The sequence below is a fragment of the Lytechinus variegatus genome, chromosome 1 (genome assembly GCF_018143015.1).
Source record: "Lytechinus variegatus isolate NC3 chromosome 1, Lvar_3.0, whole genome shotgun sequence".
NCBI lineage: Eukaryota > Metazoa > Echinodermata > Echinoidea > Temnopleuroida > Toxopneustidae > Lytechinus > Lytechinus variegatus.
Genome location: NC_054740.1, coordinates 87,903,664 through 87,927,016, shown reverse-complemented (window position 1 = coordinate 87,927,016; position 23,353 = coordinate 87,903,664). Strand labels below are relative to the sequence as shown.

Below are 23,353 nucleotides of genomic sequence, written 5' to 3'. Positions count from 1 at the left end.
TTTTAAAAACCAATTGTAAATTACACAAAACAATGAAAGTTCGATTTCCGAGGTGAAATATGTGTTGTATATTGTTTTCCAAACTTGATATTCGAACTCCATATTGAACAAGATATGTAAATCACCTAATAGGCAATGTGAGCGCGAAGCGCGAGCGAAAGTTTTATATAGTTGCACGAAAGATTCTTTTTATTTTCCAAGTCTTCCCCTCATCTTATTTTATGCCTTCGTCGTCTTTGTCTTCCTTTTCTCCTCTCTTTTTTCATCCTTTTTCCCTTCTTCTTTTCCTTTTTTTTCTTTTTTTGCTCCGCCAAGGGGGGGGGGCTCGGCCCCCTTGATCCGCCTATGGGGACAAGGGGTGGGGAAAAAAGGTTATCAACGCCAAAGTAAGGTCATCTCGTCCCAAAATACATGTTTTATTTCGATTTAGAATGATGTATTTCTATGATTATCAAAGACCAAAATAGTAGGGGGACATTTGATATTGTGTCCCCCTACTATTTTGAGTAGGTGGGACACGTCCCCCCTGGGATTTCCGCCCATGATGTAATATCAATGGGAGTGCGAAGCACGAGTGATTTTTTTTTTTTTGGGGGGGGGTTCAATTTGGTTTAACTTCTCACCAGAATAGGCCCTACTAGAATATTGTGAACGGGAGCTGTAGTTTCTGTACTGTTGTTTTAGTATACCCTTCAATATTATCAATGATAACCTCTAGGAAATATGCAATCTCGACTAATTATCCCCATCAGTAGCGTATTTATTCAGCATGGGTGCAGGGGGGGGGGCAAGGGCACCAAGATAAAAAAATAAATGAAATGGGGGGTAGACGTTAAAGAAAATCTGAGGTTTTATTCTTGAAAAACACATTGAGGTTTCTCGCAAGGCCTATATAAATAATGAGAACGCGAAGCGCGATCTGATTTTTTAAATAGAATTTTCCTGTATTTTATCCTGAAAGCCTAAGTCAGGGACGGACCCAGCTTCCGCCAATAGGGGGAGGGGCCATTTTTTCACCCATATTTTCCCCGATCGGCCGCTCAAAGTTGATTTGTCCAAGTGCCATAATGAGCCAACAATTTCGAGGGGGCTCGATATGGCGTATCGCATAAAATTAATAATAAGTTGGCAGTGAGCGAAGCGAGCAAGCAAATATGTTGACACTTTTATTACAAAAATACAAGGTTGTGATAGATTTTGACATAATATTTGGAAAATAATAGTATATTTCATCCTAATCCCTTTCCTTTTCTCTCTATTTTTTCTTAGCCTTGATTCTCTCTTTTTTGTTGGGGGGGGGGGGCAAACGCCCATGTCCTCACAGTCATTTCCTAGATTTACTTTATAAGCAACATAAATGTGTTATAATCTCATAAGCCATATGCAAGCTAAAAATTAAATTTCATGTATATTGTCCTGAAAATTTAACATTCTGGGCAATGTTTGAGAACCTGAACAGGACGCGTATGTAACTAGATAATTACCATGAGCGCGAAGCGCGAGCAGAAATGTTAAATATTATGGACTGGTCGAAAAGTTAGTCATCAATACGATACATATTTCAACGATTAAAGTGAAAATTTTTGATATTCCAACCTAAAAAGATGAGATTCAAATCCCCCAATGGGACATTCGACATTCATTTCCATCTCTCCTTTTTTATCTTTCTTATCCCTCTTTTCTTTTTCTTTCCTTTCCACTTCCCTTCCACTCTCTCTCTCTATATTCTCTTCTTTTCCCCTCTTCCTCTATCTCTCTTTTTCGTATCTTTCTTCCCATCTTCCTCTCTATTTAAATATTCTCTTCCTTCCTCTTTTTTTCTTCTTCTTTTTCCTCCTTTTCCTTTCTCCTAGCTTTCTTTTCTTCTCTTCCTTTTCCGTCCTCTCTTTTTTCTCTTCTTTCCCCATGTTCTTCTCCCTTTTTCTTTGTCTTTCCTTTCCCCCTCTTACTCTCTTTTTTATTATCTTCTTTTCCCATCTTCCTCTCTCTATTTAATTTTCTCTTCTTTTTCCCTCCCCCCCCCCTCTTTTTTGAGCGGGGGGAAGGGGGGTGAGGCAGTTCCCCCTCGCCCCCCCCCATGGATCCGCACCTGATAGAACCCCATGGTCTCGTATTCTTTGACCTTTGGACCTCTCGATGACATATGATATATCTGATCATAATTTTACACGCACTGCGGAATATCGGACCCGCGGTCTATCGGACCCGCGGACTATCGGACCCGCGGTCTATCGAACCCGCGGACTACCGGACCCGCGGTCTATCGGGATGTCCCCGAATAAAATAATCTGCTCACATCATTGCCAGTTTAACTATTGCAAGAAATATTTTAATAGTCCACTTTTCAGATCAGTAGAAAATGCTTGAAATATTCCTTCTTCAAGTCTGTAACCCCCCCCCCCCCAAAAAAAAATCAACTCGTTGCTTTGCGCTCGCGTAATTATGTTTAAAACACTGCTTGAAATACTGGGTTCTCAGGTTTGCTTAGTATATACTAATTAGGCCCCTTGACCCCGTATTTCTTTACTTTTTGTAATTTTCTTGTCTTGTATTATCCCGTTGCTCCATCTAGTGCTTTTGCAAATGGTTTTTGCTACTTGTGTACTCGTTCCATACATATTAGCATTGGATCCACACATTCCTGAATCACTCCGCTTGCCTTCCTATTCCAGTCCGAACGTTCCTGAAACAGTCCGCTTGCCTTCTTATTCCTGTCCGCACGTTCCTGAAACTGTCCGCTTGCCTTCCTATTCCAATCCGCATGTTCCTGATAAAATCCGCATGGCCTCTTCTTTCCTTCTTGAAGCTGACCTGATTGCGGATGGTTTCCGGAAGACGCGGAAGGGTTTAGGAAGGGCAGGACATCGTCAGGACAGGGTCCCGAAGGTGTCAGGAATTCATTATCCGCGTCCAAATTTTGGTCTCGACCAAAATTTGGATGCGGACAAATTTTGATTTCCCGAACACCAGGAAGGGTTTAGGACAGCGTGCGGACACTCCTAGGAATGTCCGGACAGGTTGCGGAAGGGTCGCGGATTGTAATTATTACATTCCGCGCCTTGTCCTGACGCTGTCCTGGCCCTAGTGGAAAAGGGGTTTTATGCACATCCTCGATCTACTCCCTGGGATTTATTCTATGAAGCGCGCCAAGTGTAAGCCCAAGTATTCTGTAATAAAACACTTTGAAATTCTTATTTTGTTACAAAACCAATCGACAGTCATGAATAATATTTGTGGACAACTCTCCATTTGTCTTGTACACAAATTTTCAGATTTCCCCTTTATTTTGCATAATTCACATTATCTTCTCCTGACCTTGACATAATGTGTGAATTATATTTTCCCATGACATATATTGTGCTCAGAAGGAGGCAAGATGCGATTTGAAAGAGGAGGAAAATATGAAAATGTGTGAACTGAAAACAAATGGAGAGTTGTCCACAAAATCTGCCATTTTGAAGCACGTTTGACAATTTGAGGATCCCATAAAAAGTACAAGAAAACTTTTCAAACGTCCATTACTTGCTTATTTCATAACCGACTTTATGAAACTTATTTTAAATTGTTCCTCTTATTTTACTCTTTCCATAAGATTGCTTCTCTTCTTAGGTTATGCTTCCCTTTAAACTCAAGTATTCTGTAACAAATAACCTGGAAATTCTTATTTTCTTACAAAATCAATCGACAGTTGTGATTTTTTTTCACAAAATCAATCGACGGTGCACACAATTATGGAAAAGCTACAATCAATTTCACATCATTGCGAATATCAACTAAGCCCCTTGGCGGGGAGTGGCAAAGTGTGGATTGATGCCTTGCCAAAGGACGTTAGGCATGTTAGGTCGCGGTGAGATTCGAACACACGGACTTCTGATTACAAGGCGAGAATCAGAATACATTACAACTCTTCCACTTCTAATTAAGAATAAAAATTATTCTAGATCTCACCTTAACATATTAAATTGAAACAAGTGGAATGCCTCTGGCCGTCTCACTTGCATCACGCGGTTCAATATAGCAGCAGTGCTGACTTTGAAAACTACTCTAACTCGCACAAGATGTTCAGTGATACATGGTTATTCTTATGTCCACGTTTTATGAACTAGACCAATAAACTTACAGAGATATGATGGTTATTCAACAAAAAAAAACCCCAACATGGCCAAAGTTCATTGACCTTACATGACCTTTGACCTTGATCATTTGACCTGAAACTCGCGCAGGATGTTCAGTGATACTTGATTACTCTTATGTACAAGTTTCATGAATCAGATCCATAAACTTTCAAAGTTATGATGGTAATTCAACAGATACACCCAATTCGGCCAAAGATCATTGACCTTTGACCTTGTTCATGTGACCTGAAACGCGCACAGGATGTTCAGTGTTACTTGATTACTCTAATGTTCAAGTTTAATGAACTAGACCAATAAACTTTCAAGTTATGATGGTAATTCACCAGATACCCCCGATTCGGCCAAAGTTCATTGACCCTAAATGACCTTTGACCTCAGTCATGAGACCTGAAACTTGCACAAAATGTTCAGTGATGCTTGATTACTATTATGTCCAAGTTTCATGAATCAGATCCATAAACTTTCAAAGTTATGATGAGAATTCAACAGATATCCCCAATTCGGCCAAAGTTCATTGACCCTAAATGACCTTTCACCTTGGTCATGTGACGTGAAACTCATGCAGAATGTTCAGTGATACTTGACTAACCTTATGTCTAAGTTTGATGAACTAGGTCCATATATGATGACATTTCAAAAACTTAACTTCATGGTTAAAATTTCGATGTTGATTCCTCCAACATGGTCTAAGTTCATTGACCCTAAATGACCCTTTGACCGTGGTCATGTGACATGAAACTCTAATAGGATGTTTAGTAATACTCATTGGCGGTGGAAGCCAGAAAATTTATGGGGTGTCCACCTGAAATTTTGGGATGGACACAGGTAAAAAATTTGACAAGCGCCCCCAAAAAAGATTTTGAACCTAAATTTTATTAGTTGCTAACCAAAAAAATTTTGACAAGCAAAAAAAAAAAAAAAGGTGTCCCCCCCGCTTCCGCCGCCTATGGTAATACTTGATTAACCTTGCGGCCAAGTTTCATGAACTAGGTCCATATAATTTATAAGTTATGATGTCATTTCAAAAACTTAACCTCAGGTTAAGATTTGATGTTGACCCCGCCGTCGCCGTCGGAAAAGCGGCGCCTATAGTCTCACTCTGCTACGCAGGTGAGACAAATAAATGAAACCAAACCATAGTTAATTGATATTTAATTATTACAAAGAAATACAAGTCTGCTAAAAACAAACCTTGCGCCAGAATGAAATACATTCTATTCATAAATATCTTCTATCAATAAAGACGATTTTCCATGACGAAATTATTGTTTTATCTAAATGAAGCATCTGCGATGTGTATATACCATACAGAAAGGCAGGAGTATATCAATTTCAGAAATTCGCTTATTACAATAAAGTCAGCAAAAATGTTAGAATATTTTCATTAAATCGTTAGGTAGTGCATACCGGAATTCAGTAAAATAAATAGACCTCTGTGCAATGTTTCTACTTTCAGCTCAATCCGCACCATATTTATCTCAAGATTCAATGTCATATCAAGGAAATGCGTAGAAATCTGCAGATTTCATTACTTGAAACAATACCGTGATACTCTGGTGAAATTGGGTCTGTGTCTTTACATGGATGCGCAGTGCCAGGAAAAATGAAATAAATAATTAAGGTTACCCTTATGAATTAGTTGATATCTTTTCTATTATTAGAATATGCAAAAAATCAATAATCATGAAATATAGAATTAAATATGAAAAACCGTGATTACTGTCTTCGACATCATTGGTCACGATTCAATCCTTCCACACACGTGAATATAAAGTTATTAATATTCCTGTATGTCATGTAACAATGAAATCATATTACCTTTAACAGTATATATTCCTGTACATTTCTTTTCCAGTTCATCATCAAAGATTATTGCTACCACTTCATGTGTTCCTATTGATACACTCCCTCCAACAGGGAATCCTCCTAGAGTTATATTAACCGACACAGCATCTCCGTGATATCGGTAACCAAGGGCAGATTTGGTGACATTGTCTGCTCCAAAATCGGGCGTAAAATTGTAAGTCGCTTGATGTGGATCGGTTCTTACAGTGCGATTCAAGTCCGGACAGGTCACTGGTAACTCAGTTACTGCAAAATATCAATTTAAAGTATAACTCGCTTAATTTGATTTTCCAAACATATAAACTTAATTCAGCATAACTCTCGATTATCTATGGAAAGGGAAATACGAAATCTCTCACTACAAGCAGTAATCAAGGTTTATGAAGTTCTACATTCATTCAGATTTCGATTTGCATTGAACAATAAATGCTTTACCCCTTTCAATCAGAATTCTTTATTGACTGATTTAAAAGAACACTTAATTTCTATTGTTGCCAATTTAACCTACACCGATACATATTTTTTAATTTTGGTAAAATGCTTGGGTAAGTGGGAACACGTTGATTTTTTTCTCCATATTGGGCAATGTTTCCTGTTTACTTTTTTTTTAATTTCGTTTGACTGTTATTCAATTTTTCGTATTTTTCACTGTAAGTTTCTAAGATACAAAATACGGAAGGGTATCAAAGACTTCCATTAAGGTTTTATCTTATGGTCATGTTTCTGAAAAAAATAATATGTCTATATCAGTTTATGGAGAATATCCTCAAATGAATCTGAAATCAAATTCATCACTCATTTTTTTTCTACAAGATGATGGAATGTTTGCCTTTCTTTACCATTAAAAATGAAATGTATACCTCATGAAAATGCATACGTGAAAGGGTTTATTCTTGATATGGTGCATTTTTTGTAAAAGGAAAATTAATCCTCGCGACTAACGATAAAAGACCTCGAATATATGTAATTCAGCATGGAGGGACGGGTAAGCTAGTTGGATAAGGATGTTTAGGCAATGTTCATTTCTAAATCAGATTTTAAAACAGATGTACCCAATGTCACTACCTACGTGTATTCTGTACGTAGAATAAGCATTCAGCTGAGTTGTTATATTCATCGACAGCAAACAATGTTACTGCTGTGTATCCAGGAGCGAGAGGTGCACCTTCTGTGACGTCATAAGTTACATTTGGGTAAGGACTAGCATCATTATAGGTATACATATCATTGGTCAATCCATGAAAGGTGTTTGGTGAATCGTTAGAAAGTGTTACGTTGGAACATGTCACAATAGGAGGATCAGTATCTGTAACGAAAAGGGGAGATAAAATGAATCATATCAATGTTACTTTTATAATCGACATACAAGGTAAATCATTAATAATGATTTTACAGGATGCGCTAAAGACAGACATTGTAAGTATCTAGGCGCCTATCATTTATCATTACGCCGGTCATCTGATTCAATTATTCATTCCCGCTTATGCACAACCTCTACTCTCTTGGGTTTATTCTATGGAGCTGCAAGTGCCCAGGTCCAAGTGTTCTGGAATAAAACACTTGGAAATTCTTATTTTTTTTTTACAAAAAACCAATCAACAGTCATGATTTTTCCTTTACAAAATCAATCGAAGGCGCACTCAATTATGGACAAGCTATAATTAATTTCACATCATTGCGGCTATCCCCTTAGCCCCTGGGTGGAGAGTGGCAAAGTGTGAATTGGCGCCTTGCCAAAAGACGTTCGGCTGCGGTGAGATTCGAACACACGGACTTCTGATTACAAGGCGAGAATTAGAATACGTCACAACTCTTCCACTTCTAATTAAGAATAAAAATTATTCTAAATCTCACCTAAACATATTAGATTGAAAAAATTGAAACCAAACCATAGTTAATTGATATTTATTATATATTCAAGTCTGCTAAAAACAAAATCTTGCACCAGATTGAAATACATTAAATTCATCAAGATCTTCTTGAATAAAGATGATTTTTCATGATGAAATTATTATTTTTATCTAAATGAAGCACCTGCAATGTGTATATACCGCAAGGCAGGAGTATATCAATTTCAGAAAATTGCTTATTTCAATAAAGTCAGCAAAAAGGTTAGAACAAGATCTTCATTAAATCTTTAGGTTAGAGAAAACAAGAATTCAGTAAATAAAGAAACCTCTTTCAGCTCAATACGTAGATTTATATCCAGATTCAATGTCATATCAAGAAAATATGTAGAAAAATGCAGATTTATCTTGAAACAATATGCAAATCTATACCTTTACAAGTGGAATGCCTCTGGCCGTCTCACCTGCATCACGCGGTTCAATATAGCAGCAGTGTTGACTTTGAATACTACTCTAACTCGCACAAGATGTTCAGTGATACATGGTTACTCTTATGTCCACTTTTTATGAACTAGACCAATAAACTTACAGAGATATGATGGTTATTCAACAAAAAACCCCAACATGGCCAAAGTTCATTGACCTTACATGACCTTTGACCTTGATCATGTGACCTGAAACTCGAACAGGATGTTCAGTGATACTTGATTACTCTTATGTACAAGTTTCATGAATCAGATCCATAAACTTTCAAAGTTATGATGGTAATTCAACAGATACACCCAATTAGGCCAAAGTTCATTGACCTTTGACCTTGGTCATGTGACCTGAAACGCGCACAGGATGACTCTAATGTCCAAGTTTAATGAACTAGACCAATAAACTTTCAAAGTTATGATGGTAATTCAACAGATACCCCCGATTCGGCCAAAGTTCATTGACCCTAAATGACCTTTGAAATTAATCATGAGACTTGAAACTTAAACAAAATTTTCAGTAATGCTTGATTACTATTATGTCCAAGTTTCATGAATCAGATCCATAAACTTCAAAGTTATGATGGGAATTCAACAGATATCCCCAATTCGGCCAAAGTTCATTGACCCTAAATGACCTTTGACCTTGGTCATGTGACGTGAAACTCAAGCAGGATGTTTAGTGATACTTGATTAACCTTATGTCCAAGTTTCATGAACTGGGTTCATATATTTTCTAAGTAATGATGACATTTCAAAAACTTAACCTCACGTTAAGATTTCGACGTTGATTCCTCCAACATGGTCTAAGTTCATTGACCCTAAATGACCTTTGACCTTGGTCATGTGACATGAAACTCTAATAGGATGTTTAGTAATACTTGATTAACCTTATGGCCAAGTTTTATTAACTAGGTCCATATACTTTCTAGTTATAATGTCATTTCAAAAACTTAACCTCAGGTTAAGATTTGATGTTGACGCCGCCGCCGCCGTCGGAAAAGCGGCGCCTATAGTCTCACTTTGCTTCGCAGGTGAGACAAAAACGTGATACTATGGTGAAATCGGGTTTGTGTATTTACATGTATATGGATGCAAATTTGAGTCCTCTTTCACTGTCTTTGCTCAGGGCGTATCAAAAAAATATTTTTCTCAAGGACAAATAAGAGATCTTTGTTATATTAATTTAAATAAAAAGGTATGTGAAACATTTTCCTCAGTATCAGGGAAAATTAAGTAAATAATTAAGGTTACCCTTTTGTATTAGTTGATAGCTTTTGCATTATTAGAATATGAAAAAAAATCAATAATCATGAAATATAGAATTAATCATGAAAAAACGTGATTACTGTCTTCGACATCATTGGTCACGATTCAATCCTTCCACACACGTGAATATAAAGTTATTAATATTCCTGTATGTCATGTAACAATAAAATTATATTACCTTTAACAGTATATATTCCTGTACATTTCTTTTCCAGTTCATCATCAAAGATTATTGCTACCACTTCATGTGTTCCTATTGATACACTCCCTCCAACAGGGACTCCTCCTAGAGTAATATTAACCGACACAGCATCTCCGTGATATCGGTAACCATCAACAGATTTGGTGACATTGTCTGCTCCAAAATCTGGCGTAAAATTGTAAGTCGCTTGATGTGGATCGGTTCTTACAGTGCGATTCAAGTCCGGACAGGTCACTGGTAACTCGGTTACTGCAAAATATCAATTGCAAGAATGACTCGCTTAAGTTGATTTTCCAAATATACAAACGTAATTCAGCATAACTCTCGATTAACTATGGAAAGGGAAATACGAGATCTCTCACGATTAGCAGTAATGATGGTTTATGAAGTTCTACATTCATTCAGATTTCGATTTGCATTGAACAGTAAATGCTTTACCCCTTTCAATCAGAATTCTTTATTGACTGATTTAAAAGAACACTTAATTTCTATTGTTGCCAATTTAACCTACACCAATACATTTTTTTTTAATTTTGGTAAAATGCTTGGGTAAGTGGGAACACGTTGACTTTTTTTCTCCATATTGGGCAATTTTTCCTTTTTACTTTTTTTTATTTCGTTTGACTGTTGTTCAATTTTTCGTATTTTTCACTATAAGTTTATAGAATATAAAATACGGAAGGATATCAAAGACTTACATTAAGGTTTTATCTTATGGTCATGTTTCTGAAAAAAATAATATTTCTAGAACAGTTTATGGAGAATATCCTCAAATGAATCTGAAATCAAACTCAACACGCATATTTTTTTTCTACAAGATGACGGAATGTTTGCCTTTCTTTACCATTAAAAATGAAATGTATACCTCATGAAAATGCATACATGGAAGGGTTTATTCTTGATATGGTGCATTTTTTGTAAAAGGATAATTAATCCTCGCGACCAACGATAAAAGACCTCGAATATATGTAATTCAGCATGGAGGGACGGGTAAGCTAGTTAGATAAGAATGTTCAGGCAATGTTCATTTCTAAATCAGATTTTAAAACAGATGTAACCAATGTCACTACCTACGTGTATTCTGTACGTAGAATAAGCATTCAGCTGAGTTGTTATATTCATCGACAGCAAACAATGTTACTGCTGTGTATCCAGGAGCGAGAGGTGCACCTTCTGTGACGTCATAAGTTACATTTGGGTAAGGACTAGCATCATTATAGGTATACATATCATTGGTCAATCCATGAAAGGTGTTTGGTGAATCGTTAGAGAGTGTTACGTTGGAACATGTCACAATAGGAGGATCAGTATCTGTAACGAAAAGGGGAGATAAAATGAATCATATCAATGTTACTTTTATAATCGATATACAAGGTAAATCATTTATGATTTTACATGCGCTTAATATACGCAGGCGCTTATCAATTCATTATTACCCCGGTCATCGGATTCAGTTATTCATTCCCACATATGCACATCCTCTGCACCCTGGGGTTTATTTTAAGGAGCGCCAAGTGAAAGCCCTGTACCAAAACACCTGGAAATTCTTATTTTGTTACAAAACCAATCGACAGCCAGGAATTTATCACAAATTCGATCGACGACGCACACAATTATGGACAAGCTACAAGAAATTTTACATCATTGCGGATATCCAATTAGTCCCGGGTGGGGAGTGGCAAAGTGTGGATTGACGCCTGGCCAAAGGACGTTATGCCGTGGTTAGATTCGAACACACGGACTTCTGATTACAAGGCGAGAATCAGAATACACCACGACTCTTCCACTTCAAATTATTAAGACTAACAGTTATTCCAAATCTCACCTAAACATAATTATTAAATTGAATGAAATCGAAACAAAACCACATCTAATTGATAATTAACTATAAACAAACAAATATGAGTCTGCTCATAAAATCTTGCACCAGAATAAAATACATTCAATTCATTAAGATCGTCTATCAATAAAGATTACTTTTTTAATATCATATTAAATTATTGTTTCATTTAAATTAAGCAGCTGTGATGTGTATATATCGAACAGGCAGTAGCATATCTTGCAGAAATTCGCTTATTACAATAAAATAAACAAAACAGAACAATATCTTAATTAAATCGTTAGGTTAGAGTATACCAGAATTCAGTAAATAATGAAACCTCTTTCAGCTCAATACATAACATATTCATCTCAAGATTCAATGTCATATCAAGAAAAGTGCAGAAATATGCAGATTTATCTTGAAACAATATGCAAATCTATCTGTGGTGAAATTAGGTCTGTGTCTTTATATACTCCCCAGGGAGTGGAGGATGTGCACACATTGTGTGCGGGAATGACTGATTGAATCCGATGACCGGGGTAAAATATGTAAAGCGCTTAGACACGTCGTTCCGATGGATTTAGCGCTATATAAAAGCGGATTATTATTATTATATGGATGCAAAGTTAAACCCCCTTTCCTTAGTGCGTAACAAAAAAAAAAGATTATGTTTAAATTCTCCAGGACAAATAAGAGATATTTATTATATTCATTTAAATAAAAAAGGTCTGTGAGATATTTTCCTCAGTATCAGGAAGAATTAAGTAAATTATTAAGGTTACCATTTTGTATTAGTTGATAGCTTCTCTATTATTAGAATATGAAAAAGAAACTCAATAATCGTGAAATTTCGAATTAAACAGGAAAAATGTCTTACTGTCTTCGGCATCATTTGGTTACGATTCAATCTTTAAAAACACGTGAATATAAAGTTATTAATATTCCTAGATGTCATGTAACAATGAAATTATATTACCTTTAACAGTATATATTCCTGTACATTTCTTTTCCAGTTCATCATCAAAGATGATTGCTACCACTTCATGTGTTCCTATTGATACACTCCCTCCAACAGGGAATCCTCCTAGAGTTATATTAACCGACACAGCATCTCCGTGATATCGGTAACCAAGGGCAGATTTGGTGACATTGTCTGCTCCAAAATCGGGCGTAAAATTGTAAGTCGCTTGATGTGGATCGGTTCTTACAGTGCGATTCAAGTCCGGACAGGTCACTGGTAACTCAGTTACTGCAAAATATCAATTTAAAGTATAACTCGCTTAATTTGATTTTCCAAACATATAAACTTAATTCAGCATAACTCTCGATTATCTATGGAAAGGGAAATACGAAATCTCTCACTACAAGCAGTAATCAAGGTTTATGAAGTTCTACATTCATTCAGATTTCGATTTGCATTGAACAATAAATGCTTTACCCCTTTCAATCAGAATTCTTTATTGACTGATTTAAAAGAACACTTAATTTCTATTGTTGCCAATTTAACCTACACCGATACATATTTTTTAATTTTGGTAAAATGCTTGGGTAAGTGGGAACACGTTGATTTTTTTCTCCATATTGGGCAATGTTTCCTGTTTACTTTTTTTTTAATTTCGTTTGACTGTTATTCAATTTTTCGTATTTTTCACTGTAAGTTTCTAAGATACAAAATACGGAAGGGTATCAAAGACTTCCATTAAGGTTTTATCTTATGGTCATGTTTCTGAAAAAAATAATATGTCTATATCAGTTTATGGAGAATATCCTCAAATGAATCTGAAATCAAATTCATCACTCATTTTTTTTCTACAAGATGATGGAATGTTTGCCTTTCTTTACCATTAAAAATGAAATGTATACCTCATGAAAATGCATACGTGAAAGGGTTTATTCTTGATATGGTGCATTTTTTGTAAAAGGAAAATTAATCCTCGCGACTAACGATAAAAGACCTCGAATATATGTAATTCAGCATGGAGGGACGGGTAAGCTAGTTGGATAAGGATGTTTAGGCAATGTTCATTTCTAAATCAGATTTTAAAACAGATGTACCCAATGTCACTACCTACGTGTATTCTGTACGTAGAATAAGCATTCAGCTGAGTTGTTATATTCATCGACAGCAAACAATGTTACTGCTGTGTATCCAGGAGCGAGAGGTGCACCTTCTGTGACGTCATAAGTTACATTTGGGTAAGGACTAGCATCATTATAGGTATACATATCATTGGTCAATCCATGAAAGGTGTTTGGTGAATCGTTAGAAAGTGTTACGTTGGAACATGTCACAATAGGAGGATCAGTATCTGTAACGAAAAGGGGAGATAAAATGAATCATATCAATGTTACTTTTATAATCGACATACAAGGTAAATCATTAATAATGATTTTACAGGATGCGCTAAAGACAGACATTGTAAGTATCTAGGCGCCTATCATTTATCATTACGCCGGTCATCTGATTCAATTATTCATTCCCGCTTATGCACAACCTCTACTCTCTTGGGTTTATTCTATGGAGCTGCAAGTGCCCAGGTCCAAGTGTTCTGGAATAAAACACTTGGAAATTCTTATTTTTTTTTTACAAAAAACCAATCAACAGTCATGATTTTTCCTTTACAAAATCAATCGAAGGCGCACTCAATTATGGACAAGCTATAATTAATTTCACATCATTGCGGCTATCCCCTTAGCCCCTGGGTGGAGAGTGGCAAAGTGTGAATTGGCGCCTTGCCAAAAGACGTTCGGCTGCGGTGAGATTCGAACACACGGACTTCTGATTACAAGGCGAGAATTAGAATACGTCACAACTCTTCCACTTCTAATTAAGAATAAAAATTATTCTAAATCTCACCTAAACATATTAGATTGAAAAAATTGAAACCAAACCATAGTTAATTGATATTTATTATATATTCAAGTCTGCTAAAAACAAAATCTTGCACCAGATTGAAATACATTAAATTCATCAAGATCTTCTTGAATAAAGATGATTTTTCATGATGAAATTATTATTTTTATCTAAATGAAGCACCTGCAATGTGTATATACCGCAAGGCAGGAGTATATCAATTTCAGAAAATTGCTTATTTCAATAAAGTCAGCAAAAAGGTTAGAACAAGATCTTCATTAAATCTTTAGGTTAGAGAAAACAAGAATTCAGTAAATAAAGAAACCTCTTTCAGCTCAATACGTAGATTTATATCCAGATTCAATGTCATATCAAGAAAATATGTAGAAAAATGCAGATTTATCTTGAAACAATATGCAAATCTATACCTTTACAAGTGGAATGCCTCTGGCCGTCTCACCTGCATCACGCGGTTCAATATAGCAGCAGTGTTGACTTTGAATACTACTCTAACTCGCACAAGATGTTCAGTGATACATGGTTACTCTTATGTCCACTTTTTATGAACTAGACCAATAAACTTACAGAGATATGATGGTTATTCAACAAAAAACCCCAACATGGCCAAAGTTCATTGACCTTACATGACCTTTGACCTTGATCATGTGACCTGAAACTCGAACAGGATGTTCAGTGATACTTGATTACTCTTATGTACAAGTTTCATGAATCAGATCCATAAACTTTCAAAGTTATGATGGTAATTCAACAGATACACCCAATTAGGCCAAAGTTCATTGACCTTTGACCTTGGTCATGTGACCTGAAACGCGCACAGGATGACTCTAATGTCCAAGTTTAATGAACTAGACCAATAAACTTTCAAAGTTATGATGGTAATTCAACAGATACCCCCGATTCGGCCAAAGTTCATTGACCCTAAATGACCTTTGAAATTAATCATGAGACTTGAAACTTAAACAAAATTTTCAGTGATGCTTGATTACTATTATGTCCAAGTTTCATGAATCAGATCCATAAACTTCAAAGTTATGATGGGAATTCAACAGATATCCCCAATTCGGCCAAAGTTCATTGACCCTAAATGACCTTTGACCTTGGTCATGTGACGTGAAACTCAAGCAGGATGTTCAGTGATACTTGATTAACCTTATGTCCAAGTTTCATGAACTGGGTTCATATATTTTCTAAGTAATGATGTCATTTCAAAAACTTAACCTCACGTTAAGATTTCGACGTTGATTCCTCCAACATGGTCTAAGTTCATTGACCCTAAATGACCTTTGACCTTGGTCATGTGACATGAAACTCTAATAGGATGTTTAGTAATACTTGATTAACCTTATGGCCAAGTTTTATTAACTAGGTCCATATACTTTCTAGTTATAATGTCATTTCAAAAACTTAACCTCAGGTTAAGATTTGATGTTGACGCCGCCGCCGCCGTCGGAAAAGCGGCGCCTATAGTCTCACTTTGCTTCGCAGGTGAGACAAAAACGTGATACTATGGTGAAATCGGGTTTGTGTATTTACATGTATATGGATGCAAATTTGAGTCCTCTTTCACTGTCTTTGCTCAGGGCGTATCAAAAAAATATTTTTCTCAATGACAAATAAGAGATCTTTGTTATATTAATTTAAATAAAAAGGTATGTGAAACATTTTCCTCAGTATCAGGGAAAATTAAGTAAATAATTAAGGTTACCCTTTTGTATTAGTTGATAGCTTTTGCATTATTAGAATATGAAAAAAAATCAATAATCATGAAATATAGAATTAATCATGAAAAAACGTGATTACTGTCTTCGACATCATTGGTCACGATTCAATCCTTCCACACACGTGAATATAAAGTTATTAATATTCCTGTATGTCATGTAACAATAAAATTATATTACCTTTAACAGTATATATTCCTGTACATTTCTTTTCCAGTTCATCATCAAAGATTATTGCTACCACTTCATGTGTTCCTATTGATACACTCCCTCCAACAGGGACTCCTCCTAGAGTAATATTAACCGACACAGCATCTCCGTGATATCGGTAACCATCAACAGATTTGGTGACATTGTCTGCTCCAAAATCTGGCGTAAAATTGTAAGTCGCTTGATGTGGATCGGTTCTTACAGTGCGATTCAAGTCCGGACAGGTCACTGGTAACTCGGTTACTGCAAAATATCAATTGCAAGAATGACTCGCTTAAGTTGATTTTCCAAATATACAAACGTAATTCAGCATAACTCTCGATTAACTATGGAAAGGGAAATACGAGATCTCTCACGATTAGCAGTAATGATGGTTTATGAAGTTCTACATTCATTCAGATTTCGATTTGCATTGAACAGTAAATGCTTTACCCCTTTCAATCAGAATTCTTTATTGACTGATTTAAAAGAACACTTAATTTCTATTGTTGCCAATTTAACCTACACCAATACATTTTTTTTTAATTTTGGTAAAATGCTTGGGTAAGTGGGAACACGTTGACTTTTTTCTCCATATTGGGCAATTTTTCCTTTTTACTTTTTTTTATTTCGTTTGACTGTTGTTCAATTTTTCGTATTTTTCACTATAAGTTTATAGAATATAAAATACGGAAGGATATCAAAGACTTACATTAAGGTTTTATCTTATGGTCATGTTTCTGAAAAAAATAATATTTCTAGAACAGTTTATGGAGAATATCCTCAAATGAATCTGAAATCAAACTCAACACGCATATTTTTTTTCTACAAGATGACGGAATGTTTGCCTTTCTTTACCATTAAAAATGAAATGTATACCTCATGAAAATGCATACATGGAAGGGTTTATTCTTGATATGGTGCATTTTTTGTAAAAGGATAATTAATCCTCGCGACCAACGATAAAAGACCTCGAATATATGTAATTCAGCATGGAGGGACGGGTAAGCTAGTTAGATAAGAATGTTCAGGCAATGTTCATTTCTAAATCAGATTTTAAAACAGATGTAACCAATGTCACTACCTACGTGTATTCTGTACGTAGAATAAGCATTCAGCTGAGTTGTTATATTCATCGACAGCAAACAATGTTACTGCTGTGTATCCAGGAGCGAGAGGTGCACCTTCTGTGACGTCATAAGTTACATTTGGGTAAGGACTAGCATCATTATAGGTATACATATCATTGGTCAATCCATGAAAGGTGTTTGGTGAATCGTTAGAGAGTGTTACGTTGGAACATGTCACAATAGGAGGATCAGTATCTGTAACGAAAAGGGGAGATAAAATGAATCATATCAATGTTACTTTTATAATCGATATACAAGGTAAATCATTTATGATTTTACATGCGCTTAATATACGCAGGCGCTTATCAATTCATTATTACCCCGGTCATCGGATTCAGTTATTCATTCCCACATATGCACATCCTCTGCACCCTGGGGTTTATTTTAAGGAGCGCCAAGTGAAAGCCCTGTACCAAAACACCTGGAAATTCTTATTTTGTTACAAAACCAATCGACAGCCAGGAATTTATCACAAATTCGATCGACGACGCACACAATTATGGACAAGCTACAAGAAATTTTACATCATTGCGGATATCCAATTAGTCCCGGGTGGGGAGTGGCAAAGTGTGGATTGACGCCTGGCCAAAGGACGTTATGCCGTGGTTAGATTCGAACACACGGACTTCTGATTACAAGGCGAGAATCAGAATACACCACGACTCTTCCACTTCAAATTATTAAGACTAACAGTTATTCCAAATCTCACCTAAACATAATTATTAAATTGAATGAAATCGAAACAAAACCACATCTAATTGATAATTAACTATAAACAAACAAATATGAGTCTGCTCATAAAATCTTGCACCAGAATAAAATACATTCAATTCATTAAGATCGTCTATCAATAAAGATTACTTTTTTAATATCATATTAAATTATTGTTTCATTTAAATTAAGCAGCTGTGATGTGTATATATCGAACAGGCAGTAGCATATCTTGCAGAAATTCGCTTATTACAATAAAATAAACAAAACAGAACAATATCTTAATTAAATCGTTAGGTTAGAGTATACCAGAATTCAGTAAATAATGAAACCTCTTTCAGCTCAATACATAACATATTCATCTCAAGATTCAATGTCATATCAAGAAAAGTGCAGAAATATGCAGATTTATCTTGAAACAATATGCAAATCTATCTGTGGTGAAATTAGGTCTGTGTCTTTATATACTCCCCAGGGAGTGGAGGATGTGCACACATTGTGTGCGGGAATGACTGATTGAATCCGATGACCGGGGTAAAATATGTAAAAGCGGATTATTATTATTATATGGATGCAAAGTTAAACCCCCTTTCCTTAGTGCGTAACAAAAAAAAAAGATTATATGTTTAAATTCTCCAGGACAAATAAGAGATATTTATTATATTCATTTAAATAAAAAAGGTCTGTGAGATATTTTCCTCAGTATCAGGAAGAATTAAGTAAATTATTAAGGTTACCATTTTGTATTAGTTGATAGCTTCTCTATTATTAGAATATGAAAAAGAAACTCAATAATCGTGAGATTTCGAATTAAACAGGAAAAATGTCTTACTGTCTTCGGCATCATTTGGTTACGATTCAATCTTTAAAAACACGTGAATATAAAGTTATTAATATTCCTAGATGTCATGTAACAATGAAATTATATTACCTTTAACAGTATATATTCCTTTACATTTCTTTTCCAATTCACCATCAAAGATGATTGCTACCACTTCATGTGTTCCTATGGATACACTCCCTCCAACAGGGACTCCTCCTAGAGTAATATTAACCGACACAGCATCTCCGTGATATCGGTAACCATCAACAGATTTGGTGACATTGTCTGCTCCAAAATCGGGCGTAAAATTGTAAGTCGGCTGGTGTGGATCCGTGCTTACAGTGCGATTCAATTCCGGACAGTTCACTGGCAACTCGGTTACTGAAAGAATCACAGAATTAAGAGCATAGTGCTTTTATGTATATAGCTTGTTAAAAAATACGTTATGAACATCGTATATCGTTCACACCGATCGTCCTTTTGCATCTAAAGGCCCTATCTCACCAACGGAGACGTCGCCGCGACAGTCTCCAACTTATCAGTCGCTGCAGTCGCGGAGACGTCTCGGAGACAAAAATGAATTGCGCTCTCACCAAGGAGACGTCTCAATGTAAGGTTTGAAAGATCATACACCTGACTTGGAGCAGGAGGAGGGATATCAGCACGCGTTCAGTCACGTGGTTTCTGAAGTGGGTCAAACAGTGTGAAGAAGTGTCGCTGAGACGTCTCTGCAATGTATTATAATTTTTGGGGATCTCCAGCAGGTCTTCGCTATGTCTCTGAGACGTCTCTGAGACATCGCGGAGACATCGCGGCGACGTCTCAGCAGTCGCAGATATCATTAGTCTCCGAGACGTCGCAGCAACTGATGGAGACTTCTCGGAGACGTCGCGGAGACTAGAAACAGTCTCCAAAAATATTAAACATGTTTAATCTTCTTGCGACTCCTCGGAGACTCTGTAATTTTCATGAGACCTCTCAGAGATGTCGCGGAGACGTCTCTGCAACTAGCAAAATTTGTAGTCGCGAACTAGTCGCGAACTAGTTTCAAGCCCAGTGAGATACCCCCTTTAGTCAAATTGTTGGGTATCGTCCCAAAACGAGATAGATGTTGCCACTTTTAGTTCTGAAAATAGAAATATTAAAACAAGACTATTGTGTTTATATGTAAAAGTGATATACTAACTAAACCTTTTTGCTAAGCTTTACGATCCATAGACAATAATTATATCATTATTAAATTCATGGTTATTATTAATATCATCGCTTTTGTTGTAATGTGGGCTTTTATTTTATTGTAATGAATGAAAGTATGAAATAGGCTAGGGAGCGGTTAACTTACGTGGATTAAACACATAGAAAAGGCAAGTGGCAATATTATTGCAAATATCCTCTGAATACAATGTAACCGGTGTATATCCTGGAGGGTATAAGTCTCCCATGTTACCAATTGTGACATTATAGCTAATCCCACTAGGATTAGGATTAGCATCTGTAGTATTGTATCCAGTACTATTCGGAGTCAATCCATCAAAGGAATTGGGAAACATCCAGAAAGTCGTTGCATTTGAACACGTTACTTCTGGAGGATCGGGGTCGGTCAAACAGTAATCTGCAAATAAGAATGTAGGTACAGTAGTAAATACAACGCAAATTATTTTTTCGACATGTTCATTACGAAAATCCAGTTTTGTGATAGATTTCGATAGAATATTCAGAAAATTATATATTTCACCCTATTCAGAAAATTATATATTTCACCCTTTCTCTTTTTCTTTCTTGGTCATGATTTTTTTTTGGGGGGGGGAGCAGGCATCCCTTAGCTTCAACATCTGTATGCCTATGCGTTTTATGAACAAACTTGCATGTTTACCCGACAGTTATGAAATGCGCTCCTCTGTCAATCAACATTCATCTATTCGGGCTTTAACCTAGACAGAGTTATCCCTCTTTTAAAAGGGTTGGTCCAGGCTGGAATTATTTCTATCTCAATAAATAAAGTAATATTCAAAAAGCAAAATGCTAAAAAATTGATGAAAATCGGATAACAATTAACAAAGTTATTGAATTTTAAAGATTTGCATTATTCCGGTGAAACAGTTCTAGGCATGTCTTTATGAATATTCATTAGTTGGGCTAATGATGTCATATCCCCACTTGCCGTTTAGCATTTTATTACATTAAACTAGGTTTATTCATTTTTTCTACCAAGAACTAAAACAATTGGATTGAGAACTGACTGATTAAGTGCATTAGATATTTATTGCCGCAACTTATTTCACCATAATTATTTGAAAAAAATTAAACATTTATGATTTCATTTATAATAACATTGGAAAAGGGAAAGTGGAGATTTGACATCATCGGCCAACCTAATGAATATTCATGACGATATGCATATAACTGTTTTCACACAAAATAAATAAAGTTTAAAATTTAATAACTTTGCTATTTTTTTCCGATTTTAATGAAATTTTCAGCATTTTGCTTGGTTAATTTTACTTTATTCATTTAGATATAAATATTGTCAGCCCGGACCATTCCTTCGAACAAAACATTTATAATCGAATTTATTGGTACACCTGAGTCAAGTTCAATGTATTTCACTCCTGTAGTTAAAAGTGACATTAAGTCATGGCTATGACGATGTTAATAACTTGATTTTAAAAGGGTAAAGCATAAATGTTCCATCCTTTGACGAGATGATACACATTCTCTTTCTGTTCATGCTGGGAACTCCCGCAGGAACTCGGCAGGACAGCGTTTTGCTGGTAAATGACAAGCTGGTATATAACCAATTACCTAGGAGACATTTTACGTCTAGCTTAGTCAGTCATATAGTATTTCAGATATTGCTCTCAGGCTTTTTATCAAAGTGGAGACAATGGCAAAGTTTGGATTCGAACTCACAAACTTGCGATTATGAGTTCAATGCTCTAACCACTGGATCACAAGAACTGTTTCTATCACTCCTTTTTCGTCAACTCCCAGATAAAAAGAAAATTGCTAAGACCATTCCATTGGATAAAATGGTTAACAAGTTGAGTACTAGAAAATATTATCATATTATTATGATATCAATATCATCATGCTCGTCTTAAATAGGTTATTTAAAGCAAAACAAGTCATATCTTAAAATTTCAATATTGTTCAAACTTTTTGATTTGATTTAAGGAAAGCATTATAACACGCATTATCAAAATGTTGACGATAATATTTGAACGTTGCTTACATTGATTGATTGATTGATTCTTTATTTCCATGCAAAAAATAATTATACAATAGAAACTATACTGACAATATTTCAATTTAAAATAACAATTAACAATCACTGCATGGGAGGGTACAGTCATAAGCAAAAAGACTTGAAAAAGGACGCCCTCACTTGAAAAGGGACATCTAGTCGGCATTTTTCTGAACTCCTCCATGGCCTTCAAAATCATTAAATTTTCTCATTTTGGAGTGCGCGGGAAGGCCTTGGAGCGATTTAAAAGCTTCTTTTCTAGTAGCTCAGGCAACTTATATGTCATTGCATAGTAATAATCATATACAGAAAATAAAATATTTTGACCGAAATAATTCATACGAAATTTGATAATCGATAGTGTTTAACCTGTGAAATTTGAAGGATATCATTAGTAATATCTTAGTTACAATTGAAAGTTCATACCCTTCTTAATCATGTTGATAAAATCATACGAACATTATTACCTTCAACAGTATATATTCCTGTACATTCCTTTTCCAATTCGTCATCAAAGATTGTTGCTACTACTTCATGTGTTCCTATGGATACGCTCTCTCCAACCGGGAATCCTCCTAGAGTTATATTAACCGACACAGCATCTCCGTGATATCGGTAACCAAAGGCAGATAACATGACATCTCCAGGTCCAAAATCTGGCGTAAAAATGTAGGTTGCTTGACCTGGATCAGTGTATACGGTGCGATTTAAGTCCGGACAGGTCACTGGTAACTCGGTAACTGAAAGAATAGCATAATGATGTGTGTAGTGCTTTTCTGAATAAAGATTTTTTCAACATACGTTATGAGCATCATATCTTTCACACCGATCCACCTTTTGCACCTTAGTCAAATTGTTGGGTATCGTCCCAAAACAAGAAAAATGTTGCCACTTTTAGTTATGAAAATAGAAATATTAAAACAAGACTATTATGTTTATATGTAAAAGTGATATAGGCCTACTAATTAAATAAACCTTTTTGCTAAGCTTTACGATTCATAGGCAATAATAATATCATTTTTTGATTCATGGTTATTATTAATATCATCGCCTATGTTGAAATGTG

At 35.7% G+C, this 23,353-nt stretch overlaps 1 protein-coding gene across 1 annotated transcript in view; it reads right to left on the bottom strand.

Annotated features, from left to right (window-relative positions):
- The window catches only part of LOC121426963, a 47,099-nt gene extending 24,079 nt beyond the window's left edge, over window positions 1–23,020 (bottom strand). The window contains exons 1-11 of the mRNA XM_041623383.1: window positions 22,755–23,020; window positions 20,386–20,655; window positions 19,152–19,424; window positions 17,468–17,704; window positions 16,371–16,643; window positions 13,670–13,906; window positions 12,574–12,846; window positions 10,850–11,086; window positions 9,752–10,024; window positions 7,051–7,287; window positions 5,955–6,227 (exon numbers count right to left, since the gene is read on the bottom strand). Of these exons, the coding sequence (XP_041479317.1) occupies window positions 5,955–6,227; window positions 7,051–7,287; window positions 9,752–10,024; window positions 10,850–11,086; window positions 12,574–12,846; window positions 13,670–13,906; window positions 16,371–16,643; window positions 17,468–17,704; window positions 19,152–19,424; window positions 20,386–20,655; window positions 22,755–22,923 (2,752 nt within the window). The 5' untranslated portion in view covers window positions 22,924–23,020. The remainder of the gene's footprint in view (window positions 1–5,954; window positions 6,228–7,050; window positions 7,288–9,751; window positions 10,025–10,849; window positions 11,087–12,573; window positions 12,847–13,669; window positions 13,907–16,370; window positions 16,644–17,467; window positions 17,705–19,151; window positions 19,425–20,385; window positions 20,656–22,754) is intronic.
- Window positions 23,021–23,353: the final 333 nt, after the last annotated feature.